The sequence below is a fragment of the Magnolia sinica genome, chromosome 10 (assembly GCF_029962835.1).
Source record: "Magnolia sinica isolate HGM2019 chromosome 10, MsV1, whole genome shotgun sequence".
NCBI lineage: Eukaryota > Viridiplantae > Streptophyta > Magnoliopsida > Magnoliales > Magnoliaceae > Magnolia > Magnolia sinica.
This window is the reverse complement of record NC_080582.1, coordinates 12,511,578-12,532,446: the sequence shown is the minus strand read 5'-3', so window position 1 is coordinate 12,532,446 and position 20,869 is coordinate 12,511,578. Positions and strand designations below refer to the sequence as shown.

The 20,869-nt window shown below is 42.2% G+C and overlaps 1 protein-coding gene across 2 annotated transcripts in view; it reads left to right on the top strand.

Moving 5' to 3' along the window:
- Nucleotides 1-5,273: 5,273 nt before the first annotated feature.
- Nucleotides 5,274-20,869, top strand: part of LOC131257997 (uncharacterized) — a 45,903-nt gene continuing 30,307 nt past the window's right edge. Inside the window, exons 1-3 of one of the 2 annotated variants that reach the window (XM_058259019.1) lie at nt 5,274-6,627; nt 6,964-7,303; nt 13,813-13,897. In XM_058259019.1, coding sequence (XP_058115002.1) covers nt 5,376-6,627; nt 6,964-7,303; nt 13,813-13,897 — 1,677 coding nt within the window. In that variant the 5' untranslated portion in view covers nt 5,274-5,375. Of the gene's footprint in view, nt 6,628-6,936; nt 7,304-13,812; nt 13,898-20,869 lie in introns of both variants that reach the window. The other variant, XM_058259018.1, reaches the window with a different exon arrangement.

Genomic DNA, 20,869 nt, shown 5'->3' with positions numbered 1-20,869 from the left:
CGGATTGAATTTCCATGTATGCGTTTAATTCACGATCCTTTCTTAGTCATCTTATGACGGTTTATCCCCTTAGGCCCAGTTAATCTCATTCTTGGGCTCTGATACCAAGTGTAACATCCCGAATTTTCACGACCAGAGTATGTACTCGTGCCCGAGGAAACCAGGTGTTAATATTGTAAAGTGAGAATGTCCGAAGGACTTGCCCTGAGATTTTCTCTTATCGACATCACATTCAAATACACTTTAGATGGAAACCAGCCATAAGAATGATATTAACTGTCTTCCTTATCCCAAAAGAAAATAATCAAATTATCAAAGGCTCTCATACTAGGAGCACAACATAAATTCCATGAATAGCAGAAACGCAAGTAAAACTAAATTCCTATCATCTACTTTATTCGTCGTGTTCTTCCTCAAGTTGGTGATCCTTAGGTTCTTCCATCTATTCGTCACCTGCATTATCTATACGGTTGGAAGAGGGTCAACGCCCTACTCATAGTGATGGTCATCCTTCAAGATTAACAATAATTCAAAAGTACTCATAAAAATAAAGTAAGGGTCTGATTAGCAAAGTATGTGGGGCTCATCATACGTAGTGACCATTGTAATGTGGAATACGATTTTTAGATAACCGGCTCGACCCGCATCCCATAACTACGGATATTCGCCGGCATGGCCAACACTACCGTGGATTTATGCGAACGTCTTAAGGCAACACAACACGCGGTTGGGAGATTTACGTAACACGATATGTTCATGGAGCGACTATTTGCGACATCCAATCCCTAAAAGTTGATGTAACACATATACCGATTTACATACATCGATTTGTGCACTAAGCTAGCCAACCCACGGAATTACGTGCCGACCGAGAGGGCCGCTACCCGTAATGCATTACGTCTATGATAAGATAGACGAATCACTAGTCATGATACCTTACATCACTTGCACTTACAGAGATAAACTGAATTATAAACATATAACTGAATTTGAATCATGAAGAATATCAACTGAATTATAAAGGTTTTAGAATAACAGGACACATGCCCGTGCCGTAAAGATAGACGGCACAAGGCCAATAAAATGAGAGAAGAGTGACAGTGGTCAACTCATATATAAAGAGGAGTGGCAGAGTCATCTCAAATATAGAGATGAGTGGCAGAGCCAACTCAATAATTGATGAGGCAGGGCAAGGCTTGCATCCATAGCCTCGCATAAATGCAGAGAAATTCTCTTGTGGTTGACCTCATGTCATAATCCCAAAAAGGGCCAATTAATATAACATAAATTACTTGAGAGGATAATTCCCAGAGGACATGTAAACATGAAGTATAGAATAATCCACATTAATTCATTTTGTGAAAGGCACTAAAGAGGCTAATAATTGATGGTGAAACATATAACAACATGTAAAATACGAAAAAGGCTAGATTAAATACGTGTGAAGGTGAGATCAAATCCATAAAGTTATGTATAAAACCAGGGTGAATTTAATAGCTTAAATTAATGTAAGCTCAAAGGATGAAACCCTCACCTTCGATTGTCTGCTAGCTCCTCTAATCCCTACTTAAACGTCCGATCACACTTTATGGATTTATCCTCGACCTAGTATACATGGTTAGGTATAAATTAGATTTCCATAGCATTGTTTAAGGGAATGCCTCGTGTTTGAATTCCGATTCTGATCATGCCATCAGACATGCTGACCCACCGAGTCGACTCGGTTTTGACTCGGTAAGCCTTTCACACGTATTACCATTTTAGAAACAAGAAAAAAAGAAGAAGAAAATCAGCAAAGGAAGAAGAATGGAAGGGAGCCGGGAACCTGTCTGCTTCTTCAGATTCGGGATGACTTCAGCAATCTCCGAATTCGGTTGGGAAGAAGGTAAATCCCCTTCTTCTGATGGATCTTGCGGACCCCGATTCCCCTCCTGTTTCTTCCTTTCCCTCTCTCTCTTGCTGTTTCTCTTTCCTTGCTTTTCTTTCTCTTTTCTTTCTTTCTTTCCTTCTTTGCTCTTTATTCCTCTCAGTAGCGTCCGACAGATGGCTCTGGAGTCGGCCGCTCAGGTTGATACAGAGAGTCGAACCAGACTCTCTCCCTCCTCCAAAATCTTCTCTCGATTTCTCCTCTCTCTCTTGCTTTCGTTTCTTCTTCTTCCTCCGCTAGACAGCACGCCCCCTCTTATAGGTTGAGTGCTCAATCTCTAGCAGAGTCTCGTTCGGAGACAACTTCCACTCCTGCGCAGCGGGAGGCTCGGATGCACATTCTTGTGCGTAAGGAAGGCTGCGGTGGGGTCTGTGGGGCCCGTACTCCCTGGTGTTTACGAAATCCATGCCTTCCACCAGCTGCGTGATGGAATTCCGGTCTGGGATAGGCCACTTCGACTTGCATTTGGCGCGGCCTCACGGAATTAAACATGCTGCGGTGGATTGAACGCAGCAGAAAGGGCTGTTGATGCAGGCACATGTGCGTACATAGGCGCACTTGGTCAGCATGATTCTGACGGTTCCGAGCTCATCTACAAGATGAACGGTCTGGATTAACCAAGTGGCCCATGATGGTGGCCCACAGCACCTCCCAAAACGGATAGGGCCCGTCCGTTGCGTGCGGCGATGAAAAACAGGGCATCCGGATTTTGAGCCGGAGTCGGGTCAGCGTACGCTGACCGACCTCCCAGATTTGGTGCACGGCGATAGCACCACTGTGGTGCACACGCATAAGCTCTGTGGGCCCACTGTGCTGCTCGAGTGACAGATCTACACCGTCCATTCGTTTACCTATCGAATTTAAGGAGTTGAGTCCGAATTTGAGGCATATCAAAAATCAGGTGGCCCTAGATTTTATTATTTAAGGTTGATCTGTCTATTGAGTCAGTTTTACGATGACTCAAGGGCTTTAATTTTATGTGTACGGTTACATTATGGTATAAAGGCATGGTATGAAATTTTCATGTCCAACTAGTTGTGGGAACCATGTGATCACGGGTCTATATCAACAGTGTTATTATACTTATTGCTAGTTTAAGGGTTTTATGAATGGGCGTCACTTCCGATGGTTAGATTAATGTCCCGGTGTAGGTGTAAGGTAAGAATGGTGAGATTTGTATTGTACACATGCATAGATCGTGCTACTCTTCTTGGTAACGCTCGAGGACTTTTCGACGCTCGAGCATCGAAAAGTTTGGGGCGTTACACTTTAGTAAGTTCAAATGATTAGGGTATATATATATATATATATATATATATATATATATATAATGGTTGGGTCGAGCCGAGTTGTGCTAGGTCGAGTCGAGTTTCGGACCGAGTTGGGTTGAACTGGGACCTGTTTAAACTCGGTCCGAACTTAGTTTTGAGCTGAAGAAATGGCTCGTCACGGACTGCACTCAGTTCCGAGTCGAGCCGAGTCGAGATTTTTCGGGCCGAGTGGAGCGAGTTAATTGAGCTAGTCCAGTTGGTGTACACCTCTAGCAGTTCTATAGTTGGTGTATTGACGTCAACAAATTATGTGGGTCGGATTATGAGGTATGTGTTATATCAAAACCGTCTATCCATTCTGCGAGCTTGTCTTAAGGCTTGAGATGAAAAATAAGACAAATCTAACTATCAAGTGGACCACAATGCAAAAAGCAGTGGGGATTGAACGTCTACCATTGAAACCCTTTTTGGGTTATAAAAGTTTTAGATCAATATAAAATTTGTTTTTCTTCTTCATCCAAGTCTTTGTGATCTTATGAACCGATTGGATGGAAAATAAACGTTATGATCGGCCCTACGAATGTTTTAATGTTGAAAATCATAATCTCCGCTGCTATTTATGGCGCGATCCAGCTGATCTTTGGATATGATTCATTTTTTGTATAATGTTTTAAAATGATTTATTAAAGTAGATGAACAGTGTAGATATAGTAAATATATCATTGTGGGGCCATGTAACTTTGATCTCCTTTGAGCCGTTCGTACAACTCGGATAAAGGAGCTTCTCGGCTCATCTTCACACGACACGTACCTACATCAATATAGCTGGTGTGCGGCACACCAGCCAATCCGCTTCCTTGAAACAAATACATCGAGGTGGACCACACATTCCGATCTCCGGGCAGGAAATGGATTGGCTACTCCCTGCCACTAGCCAGTGGCTGATGGTTGGTGCTCTGTAGGCTCCACCATAATGCATGTGTTTCATCTATGTTGTTCGGCTATTTTTCTAAATCATTTTATGATACAAGATAAAAAAATCAGGTATATTCCAATTTCAAGTGGACTATATTACAGGAACATAGTTGAATGAAAGTCAATAGTTAAATTTTTTCGGGGGACTATAAAAGTTTTGGATCAAGCTCATCTTTGTTTTTTTCCCTTCACCTAGGTTTTTGGGACTAATAAATTGGATGTCCAATAAACAATACAGTGGGAATTAGGAGGATTTTAACGGTGGATATCCAATCACTATTGTTTTTTGTAGTGTGGTCCACCACCTGGGGTTTATATCCCTCTCATCTTAGGGATCAAGCACTAGAGTACTAAAATGATCTGCAAAAATAGATGAACGGCATGGATGAAAAGCACACGTCATGGTGGGGCCCACCGATCACCGACCATTAGCCACCAGGCTGGTGGGAGTGAGCAGCCAATCCGTTTCCCTCCCGGCACTCCTCGTCCATTCTCCATTCCCGCGTATCTGGCGTTGTGCTCTCCCGTAGCATCGAAAAACTCACCTTCTCGTGGAAGCGAATCGCGTGGTGTGCAGCACACCACCGACCTCCTGGTGTGTTGGTGTCGCCGGGTTCCTTGTGCCCATCGTAATGTATCTGTTCTATCTACACCGTCCATCTACTATGTGACATCATTTTAAGATGTGAGCCCAAAAATGATACAGAACCAGAGCTGCAGTAGATCAATTACAAAAAATAATGGGGAGTCAATATCTACCGTTAAAAACTTTCTCAACCATATAAGTTTTGGATTAAGTTGATTTTTATGTTTTTCGTATGTTTGACTTGTCAAATAAAAACCTTTTAGACCCTAGGAACGTTTCAATCGTGGCTACCAATGTTCACATTACTTTGTTGTCCCCTTAAGCTTTGGATCTGCCATATTTTTAGGCCCATGCACTAAAATGATGTCGTAGGATGGATGGACGGTGTGGATAGAACACATACATTAGGGTGGGGTCCACAAAACTTGGTGACGTCAACACATCACGGACCTAGGTGATGTGTGGCACACCACGCAACCCGCTTCCCTTGCAATTACCCCTCGTGCGAATCGTCTCCCGCGATTTCCACCAAACGCCCTCCGTTCTTCCTTTTTCCCCAAAACTCCGACTCCGACACCGGCCTCTGAAAATTCCTCCCTCCCGCTCTCTCACTCCAATGACGTCAGCATCCCCGTCGGGCCCACGGCCCGCAACAGGGGCCCGGCTTCTCACCGATCAGAAATCCACCGTCGAAGAAGAAGACGAAGAAGACGATGAAGATTTCAACCCTCTCTCCCACCAAACGCTCTCTCCCGAAGCTTCTTCCAGCCTCAGTTCCGAAAACGAGCACTCCGCCCAACCCAAATCCCAACCGCCCGTTCCGATCAACCCTCCTCAGAATCAACGGCCCACATCCCCCGCCATCGAAGATGAAGAAGAAACCGAAACCGTAATGCAGACCAAAGAAAGCTCTCTAGGGCAGGCTACCAAAACAACGGTGGAGCATCGAGATGGCGATGGCACCGAAGATGCGATCTGCAGGCGTACCAGGGCTCGGTACTCCCTCGCCAATTCCACGCTCGACGAGCTGGAGACATTCCTCCAGGAGACGGACGATGAGGATGATTTTTACAATGCCGGTGATGAAGAGGAATACCGGAAATTTCTCACCGCGGTGCTGAACGGCGATGCTGATGGCAGTGGCGGTCCTGAAGGTAATGGGAGCACCTGTGTCGTTGGGGACGACGATGAGGAGAACGACGCCGATTTCGAGATTGAGATCGAGGAGGCGCTGGAGAGTGATGGTGGTGGAGGCGAGCGGCAGCCTGAGACCCGCCAAAAGCGGCGGCGGAAGGCCTCCGCCAGGAGCAAGAAGAAGAATAAGAAGTTTCTGGGGCAGGCGAATGTGCCTCTGCGCCCTCTGTTGCCGTCTGTCTCGAACGGGCAGGTCCTGCCTGCACTGCATCCCCCGTTGCTGCCCTTCAATGCTTTCGAGCGCTGCCCTCGGCTTCTTCAGCCCGATCAGATGATGGGCTTCACAGCCGCCCAGATCGGCGAGCTGTATTGTCTGATACATGAGCACGTGCAGCTTCTTATCCAGGTATACTCTCTCAGTGTCCTCGACCAGTCTCGGCAGCATGTTGCAAATGGCGTTGAAAAGCTGATTCTGGAGATGAGCCACACACGCAATGAGGCTTTAGCCTGGAGGAAAATTCCATACCCGGATGTTTGCTTTCAGCCTCCATATGTGCACACATCGGTGTTTGATAACTTGCCTCAGTCGCGAGGGACCCAATTGGATTCTATGGGTCCGCATCGAAGTTCTGAAGGTTCTATCTGGATGCCTGTAATTAACGGTCCTGTAAGGTCCGTTCTTGATGTATCACCGCTTAGCTTGGTCAGGAGATATGTGGCTGATGTTTCGATGGGTAGGTGGCAGAGGGATCCATTTGGATGCTCAATTGATTGAATTGCAATAAATCAATTTAGTGAAGAGGAAATGCAGATAGTGGGGGCCACCGTTTGAACCCATGACAACAACCAAACCCCTAATTGCAATTCCACATGTTTCCATTTAGACTTGAAATGAGTAAATGGTTATTGTGTCATTTCTTCTTTGTTCGGTCGATTTATTGCGATTTGATTCAGCTAAACTTCCAAACACCCCCTAAATAGAACTTAGCATCGATCATCTATTTTCTAGTGATTAATCACCGATGGGTTTAACTTTTGGATAGTCTGCCTTGGTTTGCCCGTTTCAACAGCCGTAGAAGTGCATAAGCAGTGTCATGTGGAAGCTGTCTACAGCAGTACCCATTTTGAGAAAGAACCTCTTTTCCCGCTTCCTAGTTTAAGTCCCTCTGTTGAGGAAGCTAATAATGAAGCTTTGAAAGAAGCTGCTCCCACTGATCAAGCACAAAAACCTAAGAAGACTTTGGCTGCGTTGCTTGTAGAAAGTACCAAGCAGTCAGTTGCTCTTGTCCCAAAGGACATTGTCAAGCTAGCGCGGAGGTTTTTCCCACTGTTCAATTCGGCGTTGTTTCCTCATAAGCCTCCCCAGGCATCTCTTGCTAATCGGGTGCTTTTCACTGATGCAGAGGATGAGTGAGTTCTATACATCCTTCCTTGCTGTCCCAGTTTGATGGCTTTTGTTTACTAGATTTGGCATTTTACATGCATTTGTTCATGTTTGTAGTTGGGCTGCCATTTGCTGTTAGCTTCAACCATGTGATTTATTAATAGTCAGGGCAGGTTAATGGAGGTGTATCATATCATGGACATGATATGTGCTGAGTTTAAGGGGGATATGAAATAGGAAAATGCCCAAATTACTTGGAACATTGAACCTTGCCTGCCTGCAAATATTAGTTGCAGTCAATGTTTTTAATATCGTTATCGCATAATGTATCGTAACCTTGGGATACGGATACATATTGGTTATTTGTGTCGTGTAACCTATCACCGTTGTTGGGAAACATGAGAATATTGGGAAATTGGTTAATTTTTTCAATGGAACTTCAGAGATTGTTGAAAAAGACATCAATACACACTTAGAAATCAAAACATTACAAAAAAATTGCACATAATAGGGGTTCCTTTGTATGGGGTCCTAATATATGCGCTTTCCAACTGAACTGATGTAAGTATATTTAAAGTCTATTCATATAAGTTATAAATGTAAGAAGACATGTATGGAAACACAAGCAATACATTCAAGAGCAAAAGAAGAATCACTAGATCAGGTTACATGTTTAGTTTTGTGTTTATATATAAAGATTTGCAACTGATTTATGAGAAATTGAGAAATTTCGATTTTTCTCAATTTTCAGCAACTTGGCCCATCTCCCCTAAATCTCGAAATCGAAGTTTCAAATCTATGATTTTTCATGGAAAATAGATTTGTAACAATTTGACACTAGTTTAACGTGATTTACAACAAAAACATGGATTGGAAATCGAAAATGCTCACTGGATTGAATAAGTGGGATATATCGGCACTACCTGTGCATTTCATATTGCACAGGTGGGATACAAGATATATTGTGGGATATATCGGATGATATCGTTGATATTTAAAACACTGGTTCAGTGTACATTATTACTTGGAAAAATTCTCTACATATTATTGGTGGCGTACTTCATTATGTATTCTATGAATTGAGAATCAGATAGTGACACCCAATGTTGTCGAATCGCATATGCGATCATGTGCGATTGCATGTGCCTATGCGCATATGCGATCACACAATCGCATATGCGACCGCATGTTTTTATATTTTTTATTACAAAAAAATAAAAATAATATATATATATATATATATATATATATATATATATATATATATATATATATATATATATATATATAAAATAAGGAAAAATTCAAAAAAATGTTAAAAGAAAGTAAGGAGAACTTTTCTAAGTTAATAGATAACTAATTTTACATATTTAAAATGCATTTAAGAGAGTTAAAATCAATTAAACAATGAATTAAACATCAAGTCATCTGCATTTAACAATATAGTTAACAAGAAGTAACAACAAAATCAACAAGCTATTTATTTATTATTGTAGAAAATCAACAAGCTATCTTCCTTGAAACTTGAAAGTGCTTGAATCTTGATCTTCCAACTTCCAAGAGAGGGAATGTAGTAGAGAGAGATTAAGATCACTTATTAGTACGAAATACAAGAGAGAGAGAGAGATTAAGACCACTTGCAATTAAGAAATGTAAGAGAAAAATAGAGTAAGAGAGTTTTGGAGTGAGAATATTGATAAATGGAGGAGATTTGGAAGCCTTTTTATAGGCAAAATGTTTTTTTTTGCAAAAAAAATATAAATAAAAAATTCAATGTGCCATGGCCAATATGCAATCGCATACATCGCATATGCAATCGCATATTTTCGCATATGCCACATATGCGATCGCATATGTGCCATGATCGCATATGCCATGATCACATATGTGGTTTGCATATGGATATGCGCATATGTAGTCGCACATGACAACATTGGTGACACCTTAGCTGTAAAAACCAAAAAAGTCTAAATGATATGAAATAGGAGAATGCCCAAATTACTTGGAACATTGTACCTTGCCTGCTTGCAAATAATAGTTGCAGTGTACATTATTACTAGGAAAAATTCTCTACATATCACTGTTGGCGTACTTCATTATGCTGTGAATTGAGAATCAGATAGTGACACCATAGCTGTAAATTTATTCAATGATATTTGCACCACTCTGTTTAACAGATACACCCCTTCTTTTATACTTTCTGTACTACGATAATAAGCGTAGGCCTCTTGATCATTATTTGATAAAGTTCACTGTCTCTGCTGAAAAAATACCTGATTTATTTTGAAAAGGTTGAGAAAGAAGGTTCAAGCTTTCTGCATTGCCAAGAAATGGCAGGAGATATGATGAGGCATGTTTTGACAGTAGCCCAATTCACTGGAAACAACTTCCCATTGTTGGATTCCTTTTTCATCTCTTAAATAAGTTAACCTTTAGTGCCAATTAAAAAAGGGAGCGAAGAGGTAACCAACTGTCTCTTTCACCTTCCTATGTATTATGCATATGTGATTCCGGCCTGATATTGGATTTTCTATTTTTGAGGGGTTGTAACTAAGGATTTGTTGATGCCGTCCAACAAATGTCTCCATGATGGGAGTGCCATATGCCTTGGATCAAGGTGATATACAAGAATTGTGGGATGACTTGGGCAAGGAGGAGGGAGCAGATTGTTTGAAGGACTTTCGACCAATAAATTTGCTGGGGACCCCGTACAAGATTTTAGCTAAAATTCTGGCGGAACAACTCAAGCTAGTTCTTGGGAAGATCATATCCAAGTTTCAAAGTGCTTTTGGGCAAGGCATATAGATACCAGATAGTGCTTTGATAGCTCATGAATGCTTGGACTCGCCACTCAAGGAAGGATGCGCCAATGTAGTTTACAAGCTTGATTTGGAAAAGGCATATGATCATGTGGAGTGGGAGTTTCTGGGCTAGATGTTTGGACGGCTTGGTTTTGGGGCGAAGTGGAGAAATTGAATGTACATGTGTAAGTTTGGCTTGATTCTTGGTTCCAGTCAACGGATCGCCGAAGGGCTTCTTTAAGTCATTTAGAGGATTAAGACTGGGTGATCCCTTGTCACCGCTTCTCTTCGTGGTGGTGGTGGAAACACTGAGTAGGATGTTGGAGAAAGGAGTCTCTTTAGGCACCATAAGCAACTCTAGGATCTATAAGGGAGGTGTCCAAGTTTGGCATCTCCAGTTTACAGATGATACCCTTCTCATGTGTGATGCCAATGAAGACCACATGGATAGCTTGAGCGAGATTATCTGTTGTTTTGAGGCAGTTTCAGGGTTAAAGGTGCATCCTTTAAAATGTGAGATGTTAGGTATTGGCATTTTCTTTGAATTTTTAGAGAAGTTGGCCGTAGTTTTTGGTTGTAGATAGGGCTCTTTTCCTTCTACTTACTTGGGGCTCCCACTATGAATTGGGAAGCTTTCGAAATGTCAATGGGATCGAGTAATTGAAATATTTTAGAAGGCACTATCTTCTTGGTAGCGATGTAATCCAAGGTGTTTCGTATCTGTTACGATGCGCCCATAAAGGCCAATACGTATAGGTAATGGCCATTACCGTTATGCGATACGGGGGTGAAACAGGGCAGTTGATTTTCTAGGACCATATTGGCCGTTACGGGGCATAGCGACCGTTACCCCTTAAAAATCCCCCCCCCCCACCAATACTTTTGTCATTTCAAAAACTCTTCTAGATCATTTTACAATAGATTTTGACTACACTTACTATAATTTTTAATATTAAAATCATATATTGAAGTGATTTGAGTGAATAGAAGCTCCGATGGCCTTTATTTTTTAAAAAAATATGAAAAAGTACTATTTATGCAATTTTTCTTATTTATAGTTTTAATGCTTTATTATGATGTGTAAACATTAGATATATATATATATGTATGTATGTATGTATATATGTATATAATCATGTTCACAAATTCACTAGACAGTCCGTACAACACTCTCACCAAAGAGTGGACCGTTACACTACCATAAACATGTTCAAAATAAAAAAAATGAATACATATTTGGAATATTTACATTATTCTTGATTTTCTAAATATTTTTTTAAAGAATTTTTCGGGCAAAAGAAAATTTTCAACCATTACGGTGGTCGTAACAGTCGTTACGCCCCCATATCAACCGTTACAGCCAATACCCGTATCGGTAATGGTGGTGACCGTTAGGGCCACTGTTACCAATACGGAATACCTTGATGTAATCTCTATATGCAGGGAAGGCTCGTTTTGATAAATGCCGTCCTCTCAAACTTATTGTAATACCTTTTCTCTCTATTCAAATGTCATATGGGGGTGATAAAAAAGCCGGAGAAACTCATAAGTGATTTTCTTTGGAGAGGTGCTGAAGGCAAGAGGAAATTTCATTTGATGAGGTGGAAAGATGTGTGTCACCCGAAAAGTAGAGGAGGGGTGGGGATTAGGCAATTGGTATCTGTCAACAAACTTTTCCTTGGTAAATGGCTATGAAGATTCAGTGAGGAAATGAGTCTTTGGAAAGAAATAATCATCATAAAATATGGGGTCAAGGATTTGGGTTGGTGGCCTAACAAACCCACATTGTATAAGGCCATGCGGATGTGGAAGGCCATAGTAGAGTTGGAAGGTAGCTTCAAGAGGGGGTTGTCTTTCTCCATGGGGGATGGGTAGTGTCTAGGATTCTGCGAAGATATTTGGTTCCGGGGTCGACCCTTAAAGGAGTTATTCCCTTGCCTAGCCCTAGTTTCTTTGAGCCTAGAGATATCGGTCGCGCTAGTTGCTTCTTTTGGCTAGGCTCTTCAGGCATGTGAACTCCCTCATGCAAAAGGAGTTTGAAGGAAGAAGAGGCTGTGATTCTCTCTCTTTTGGAGAAGCTTTCGAGGATTGAGCTGAGTTAGGAGAGGGATTGGATGACGTGGTCATTAGAAAAATTCAACTCTTTAAGTTAAATACTTTTATTCGCTGCTCTCTGGACAACATCTGAGGGACGACCCCCCACATCTGTCTGGTCATGTGGTGCACCAAAGAAGGTTGTGGTCTTTGCGTGGTTGGTAGTTTGGAACAAGATCCTTACTATTGAGAACCTTCACAAACGAGGTATGACCATGGTAAATGCATGTGCTCTCTGTTGGAAGGAGGGTGAATCGGTGGACCATCTCATCATTCATTGTACATTTGCAAGGGGAATTTGGGATAATTTCTTATCTTTGTTTGGAGCCTCACGGGTGATGCCAAAATCCTTCCCCGAACCTTTATGGGCATGGCATCGAGGCAGAATTGGCAAGGTTGGGATGTGCGTATGGCGCCTAGCTTTGCTTGCTAGAATATGTGAAATATGAAAGGAAAGGAGTAAACGGTGTTTTAACAATTCCTCGGGAAGTGTGGAAGGTGTTTTTTGCAAGGCGAAAAGTTTGGTTATTGAATGGGCAGCACAAAATTCTTTCTTAAAAGAAGTTTCCCTTGCTCGACCAGACTGGGCTGATCTGTAAATTTTTGCCTTTTTACCTGAGCCATTTTGGCCTGGGTCCTGTGCGTAGATGTACTATTTGCTGTATATAACTGCTGTTAATATGTTGCTTCTTGGCCCTGCTCTAATAAAATTGGTATCTTTCCAAAAAAAAAAAAAGCATCGCGATATTTCATTTATTGACTAAACATGTCATACGTTGTTTAGAGATAGTTACAATCTAGAATTACCCATTAGCTAATGCATTTACTTGCATGTAAAGCCAAAACAAGATCTATGAAGCTGATCTCAAATAGCTGGGACAAGGCCATGATGATGATGTTGTGGCAGCGGCACCAGTGAAAACGACTAAGATGTCAATGATGACGATGATGATGGAGGGGGGAGAGGGAGGCTGAAGGAGGGAGGGTTTCATGCTCAACATGTAAAGCTGACCCAAGTAGCCGGGGCAAAGTTGTGATGATGCTGATGTTTGATTCTAATAGCATTTAGCCGATTTTTCATATCCCTTGTCCTCCGGTTTTGGTGTTTTCTTCCTTACAAGTATCCCCTTGGTGTACATAATTTTCTATTAGCTGTCTCACTTTGCTAAATTCTTCTTAAGGACGGACCTTCTGTTTTAGTTGTTGGGTTGGTTATACGGATCTTACTTTGTTGACCTTGTTGCCACTTACATCACAACCATTTTAATCCATTGATATTTTCAGAACAAGCAGCTAGCATCAAAATTTGGCCAGAACCTTTTCACACGAATCCTGATGATATTTTATATGAATTGAGAAACTAATGTGCAACTTAACTGATAAATTTTTTCTCTAATCACATGGAGACTTTTGAAGCCACATGCAATGATGCAACTTTATGGGATTTAAAGGATTGTTAAAGAGATTCATTTGTGGTTTTAGATTTTTCTGTCAATGACTTTAACTATCTGTTATTACAATTTATTATGTATGATTTTTCTGTTAATGACGTTAGAATGCATAATTCCTAATGACAATGTAGTTTTAATCTAGTTGAATTGGTCTGGTATTGTTATGTTCTAACTTTTGGTATGTGGCAGATTATTAGCAATGGGTTTGATGGAATATAACAATGACTGGAAGGCAATCCAACAACGGTTTCTTCCTTGCAAATCCAAGCACCAAGTTAGTTCTTTTCTTGCACATGTATACTTATATGTATAATGCTAATGTCTCCACCTTCTTGGGGATACTATCAGTGCCTGTTCGACAGCCTGTCATCGTTGTGGACTGTCCATTCATTCATGCTACTAGGGACATGTCTTGTTGCAAAAATCACGCAGATGAATCATCTGATCAATGGCATGAAAAATGGACAGTCAAGACCAAGCAGAGAGTAAAATAGGTCCAACCATCATTTTGAAACATCTACTCAGTAGGAATAATTCTATAACACTTTGGTTTTGATGATGCTAATTATCCAATCTATGGTATATAAAAACAGATGGTGGTGAGAAAATGAACCCACACTCAAAGGGCTGGGATCATCTGATTTAGCCCACCCTTTCGTGTAGTCTTTGTGAGATGGCATGTAATAACCTTGTTGAATGCCATGCCACCTAATTTGCGATTCCCTTAATTGAAACTATTGATTGTTCACTAATTCAAAAGGTCTCTCCGTAGACATGGATTGGCCCATCAACACAATGATAGTGACTCTACTCCTAATGGACAATGGAAGTTATATTGTCATATTGTCATCATGCTTCCCAAGGCTGTGCTCTCAGGGAAGCGTACCTGCTATATGAGTTGAAACTTTGGTGGAACCTCTTGTAGGTAGAGTGTCTAGTTTCTAGCAGCGGGCCAGTCACACTACCACATGAGGCCCTTACGTCTGGATGAATGGGAACTCTCCACTTAAATATCTGTCTTCCATGGATGTCTTGAGTTCCAGTGTTTAGTACTGTCCAGTTCAGTTTGATGGAAGAAGATTCTTTATAAATGGCTAGATTTTAGGTTTTGCCAAAAGGTGGGATGTTTCTCCTGTTGAAAAGGGTTCCATCTCGCCTAAACGAGGAAGGGCTTCTTTCCTTTATTCTCACCACCAACTTGTCATCCAAGCTCCGCAACTTGAATTCATGGAACGAGTTGTCAAATAAACAGCATAACTGAGTTCCTAGAACTCTGCTTATTAGAGTCTAAAGTTCCATGAAACTCTATACGTTTCCTGATACTCCAGTTCCACGTGTCCACGCGAACCGTCAGTTACCGCTGCATGTCTGCCTTAAAGGAACTCGATCTCGGGGCAGACATATTTCTTTCCAAGCTTTGACAAACAATTTTGCAGAAGGAATCTTGCCATTGTGGAATTTGCCTGTCCATGTTGCAGCTAGATGGAGCTTCCAATCCAAGACGTATAGACATCAGCAGATGCAGTGTTTCTTTCCATGGATTTTAATTGGCTTATGATAGGTTGTTTAGTAGGGGCCCCAATCTTGTTGGACCTTTTCTCTTGTGCGATAAAGTTATTCATTTTTAAAGAATAAAATTAGGTTAAAATTTTAATGATTACCAAAGTATCCTTTAGGGCCCGTTTTGTGCACATCATAGCCACATGCACATAGAAATAACACAATCAGCACATACTATTTTATGTCTGGCTTGCTAGTCCACTATGCAAACAGCAAGATCATCTCAATAACATTATTTTCATGTCTTTTGCCTTCTTTAAATGTGGCATTATCTCTCTCCTTTCCTTTCTGTTAAGAGATAAAGTTAGCTGCTGATGTCGGCGATGCACTCCGAAGTTCATCGGAGAGCAGGGACGATAGAGGAGGGGACGGGTGAAGATGGGTTCAAAGGAGCACGAGAAAAAGAGGGGGTAGAAGATACACAATCTGCTTTGTAGGGGGGAAGAGGAGTTTGGATTAACGTTTCGAGGTGGAAAGGGAAAGGGAAGCAGTTTGTAAGGGATGTTGCAAGTTACCCGACGTTATACATAAAGGGCTTCCCTGCGGGATGGCTACCCATCAACTATTCAAGAGTATTCGGTAGAGCAGGAACGGTGATGGATGTGGTTATACCTAGGAACAAAGAAAGTGGGGCTTACAGGGGATTTGGGTTGGTAAGAATGAGTTCAGACGACGAACTCTTCAGGGCCATTCGGACCCTTCATCGCGAAAGTTTTGGGGGAGTTACGTTGCTTGTCCAGAAGGCCAGATTCAGATCAGAACTGAAGCATAAACTTGGAGGACGACAAAAAAGATCGATGAATACTTCAGTGAAGCAGAATCATACAAGTCTAGATCTCATTTTCCAGAAGGGATTAACATCCTACAAAGAAGTGCTTACCAAATCCAAAGAGGGAATCATACCAAAAGAAGCTGCAGTACTCACAGTCTGTAGTAGCGGTAAGATGGAATTTGGGAAAGGGTTGGAGATGGCAAAGGAAGGGGAAGACATCTCGATCCATATTAATCATGATACGATTAAGCAATCTAGCGAGGCCCTTCGAGACTCGGTTGTGGCGATCACCAGAGTAGGCACAATGATCACCCAAGTGAGACGCTGGTTAGATGAATGTTGTTCACTCCCGCCAGAGACCTTTACCATTAGACCCATAGGTTTCAGCGAGCTATGGATCAGATTGTGCCCCGGAGTGAATCCGGACCTTCTGATAATGGCAGGGGCACTGCACAAAGATGGCCCAGTGATCAGGATCCTAAGCTGGGAGGAATTTTCAACGTTCGGAACAGAAGCCGTATGGATGCTGATCTGGTCGGTTCCTCTCGAACTTTGGTACGAAGATTTCTTCCTTACAGCAGCAAATCGGCTAGGGAGCTTCATTGAATTGGGACGAAGCAGGGTGAGGAAATGGGGGTCATAAGGGTTAGGGTAAGGAGGAGGAAGGGAGAGTCAGTACCTTCATATATTCAAGTCATTGTAGCTGACAAAAACCTCTTCTTGCCGATCCAAATGTAGGCAAAAGACTCTTCAATCGCACGCTGGGGTGATCTCTGGAGTTTTAGAGGGGTAGCGTCATCGACAGTCGTGGCAAGAGAGGCAGTGGAAGGAATTCACCAATCGTATACTGTGGGAGCATCGGTTCTTTCGAGACCCATGTGTCTCGACCTGGTTGGAGGAGATGTCGAGTTCGTCAGTCTTCAAGCGGATCGCGTGACATGTGTCCACCCTTCGTCGGATGGCGACATGCATCCCGTCTCAAAAAGCATGTCTCTCTCTCCCCAGCACACGTGGGCGGTTGAGCCGACGCCACGTATCCTCCCAAGGAATGCTGTATCGGCTGATGCTGATGTTGCCCGTCAGACTATCACAGCTTTGGCACGCGTGGCAGCTCTGTAGCCACGTGTGATGACTTACCAAAGGCGCGGGATCCGATAGCCTTTTTGGGTCCAGATTCGGTAGCCACATGTGACGACTTATCGATGGTGTGGGATCCGGTAGCCTTTTCGGGTCCGAGTCGGGTGCCTTCGATCCGTCGATCCGAGCCACTCTTAATCTTGACCTCTCTCTTAACGCAATCCCTCATATCGAGCGTCAAATGATTCCACGGGTATCAGACAGAGAAATCTCTCCCTTAGAGTTCGCGGTTCCAGTAAGGGAATCCCCATCTTGGAAGATTACCCTGCCTCCGCAAGCCTCGCAAGATTTGTTTCCCATGGAATCGTCAGTAGATCTCCTCGAAGCAGATTGTCTGATGATTGGAGAGAATTTCGTCGACTACCAGGTAGATGGTCACTCTTGGTCCTCGGAATGTACGACTTCCCTTTCGTCGTTCCGTTCCCTGGCTTCCAGAGATGCCATGTCAGATCAAGCTTTGGTTACGCTATTCCAGGAGCAAATCAGGGAAGAAGTTATAGTAGTAGAGCCTCTGCAGATTCGGATGGGAGGAGCCAACGAAGTTATGTATGATGAACAAGTTCCAATGGCGGAGATGGAAGCTAAAAGGGCGAACTTGGTCAACATAATCCAGAAGAAAAGATGGATCAGAGATGCTATGAGACAATTCGGAAGAGCCATTGGCCTATCGTTTGGCGATCATCTAGAGGACTATATAGCCCTCGTCCAGTGTATCGAGTCTCGTGGCAGACCTTTGATACAAGCTAGATCCCTAAGGAAACTAGCACTCAAATCAAGAAGCAGCAGGGAACTTCAAAGTCTAATATCCAACCCCAATCTGGCCAGTGGTGTCTACATGGGAAGTGGCAAGAAAGGACTAAGGGGTAGTTATGTTTCCTAAATGAAGATGCTGTCATGGAATGTCAGAGGGGTGGGATCAAAACAGAAGAGAAGAATCCTCAAAGATATATGTGGCAGAAGTAAGGCAGATGTGATGTCTGCAGGAAACAAAGGTTAAAAAATTCAATGACAAACTGATGGGCCCTCTGTGGAAGGAAAAAGATGTGGGATGGGTAACTGTAGACACAAAAGGAAGTGCGGGAGGTATTGTGCAGGCATGGAAGTCGTCAGTTTGGGCCATGGAGCAAAGTTGGAAAGGAGAGTTCTCAGTTTCGGTTATCCTAACGGAGGTATGTTCTAATTTTAGATGCCTTATCACCTCTGTTTATGGCCCAAATTAGGAGGATAAAAGAAGCGTCTTCTGGGAAGAACTGAAGGAAGCTTGTCAGAATTTTGAAGGGCCTTGGTGTTTGGGAGGGGATTTCAACATTATCAGATATGCCGAAGAGAAATCTAACGGGGGGAAAGTCACTGCTACTATGCGCTGTTTTTCGAATTGGATTGAAGATCAAGAACTTCTGGATCTTCCCTTGGTCGGTTCCAGATTCACATGGTCAAACCAATGAGTGAACCCGATGATGTCTAGATTGGACAAATTCCTGATCTCAGTTGATTGGCTTGAAGTGTTTTTGCTCGTGTCTCAGTCTGTCCTTTCGAGACCCACCTCAGATCACAGCCCGCTGATTCTCTCAGCAGACAATCCAAATTGGGGTTAGAAGCTGTTTAGATTCGATTTTGCTTGGCTGAGAATTAAAGGCTTTCACTAACTCATCAAAGACTGGTGGGAGGGGCTTAAAGTAGATGGCTATGCTGGCTTTAGGCTTTGCTGCAAGCTGAGACTTCTCAAAGCAAAGATAAAGGATTGGAAAGTAGTGGAACTTCGGAAAAGGGAATTGGAAACAAAAGAAATCCTCTCAGAGCTACAAGCCATGGATTTAAAATTTGAAGATGTCCCTATGACCACAACAGATTGGAACAGAAGAGTCCAGCTGATCTAGGATTATTCAGCAAGGATGCTCGAAGATGAGATCTCATGGAGGCAAAAATCACGATGCAAATGGATTAAAGGAGATAAAAATACCAGATTCTTTCCCAATTTAGCTATTGCGTGAGCCAGAATGAACAAAATTAGCAGCATTGTTGTGAATGGTGTTTGAATAGAGGATAGAGATAAAATGTAACATCCCGAATTTTCATGGCCAGAGTACTCGTGCCCGAGAAAACCGGGTGTTAATGATGTATAAATTGGATGCTTTTGAAAATCCCACCGTATTTTTTTTTACATTTGGATCACATCCAGATACATTTATGAAGGTAACATTCACATGAATAAAATCAACTGTATTAATTATATTTCATCAGAGTAAAAAAGAATAATCAAATGTCTTCTCAATGGGATCTTATTACATTTATTGAGTTCGCAGCGGAAGTATAAAACTAAATCATAAAACCGTCTTCTTATTCTTTCGACATAATCTTCCTTAGGAAGATTGTTCACTAGGTCTTCAATTTGTACGTCACTTGCATGATATGTACGGTTGGGAGAGGGTCAATGCCCTACTCATAGTGATGGTTATTCTTTAAGATTAACAATAATTCAAGAGATTCATAAATGTAAGGGTTCTGATATGTCTTGTACTCCACTAATAAATGAGATATCAGTACGTGCAAACAACCTACATGAGATGCATGCCTAGCAAAGTGTGTGCGGCTCATTATACATAGTGATCATTACAATGTGGAACACGATTCGTAGAAAAACCCGGCTCGACCTGCATCTCATAACTACGGATATTCGCTGGCATGACCAACGCTAACGTGGATTTACGCGAACATCTCAAGGCAACACAACACGCGGTTGGGGGATTTACGTAACACGATGTGTTCATGGAGCGACTATTTGCGACATCTAATCCTGAAAAAGTGATGTAGCACGCATGATGATTTACCTACATCGATTGTGCACCACGCCAACCAACCCACGGAATTATGTGCCGACCAAGAGGGCCGCTACCCGTAACGCATTACGTCCATGATAAATATTGAGTCACTAGTCGTGATACATCTTAACACCAAGGTGTCACATATCCGTTACAATACGGCCGTATCGACCGATACGTAATGGTAACGGTTGACTTCGTTACGCGATACGGGGTCGAAACGGGCACCCCCCCGATTCTGTGACCGTAACGGCTGTTACGGGCCTTGAAAATTAGGGAAAAAAAAGGTAAAAAAAACTTACCTTTTTTTCTTTCTTTTCTTCTTCTTCTCCTTCATCTTCTTCTTCTTCTTCTTCCTCTTCTTCTTCTTCTCAGGCAGTTGCGGCTGCGGCCGCCGTGGCCTTCTTCTCTCTCTATCTCTCTCTCCTCTTTCCCTCTTTTTTTCTTTTCGGTTTCCCTCTCTCTCCCTTCTTTTTTTATTTGCAGGTGTACCACACACCAGCTAGCTACTGTAGGTACGTGTCATGCTAAGACGAGCGCTGACACTCCTTGAGCTTCGAGTTGTACGAACGGTTCAAAGGAGATCAAAGTTACATGGGCTCCACAGTGATGTATTTATTATATCTACACCGTTCATCTATTTTTAGAGATCATTTTAGAGCACTACCCAAAAAATGAATTATATCCAAAGATCGTTTGGACCCCACCAAAAATAGTAGCGGAGATAATGATTTTCACCATTAAACAATTCGTAGGGCCCACCATAACATTTATTTTCCATCCAATCTGTTCATAAGGTCAAAAAGACCTAAATGAAGAAGAAAAACAAATTTCATATTGATCCAAAACTTCTGTGATCCCAAGAAGGGTTTCAATGGTAGATGTTCAATCCCCCACTGCTTTTTGCAGTGTGGTCCACTTGATAATTAGATCTGTATTATTCTTTGTGTCAAGCCTT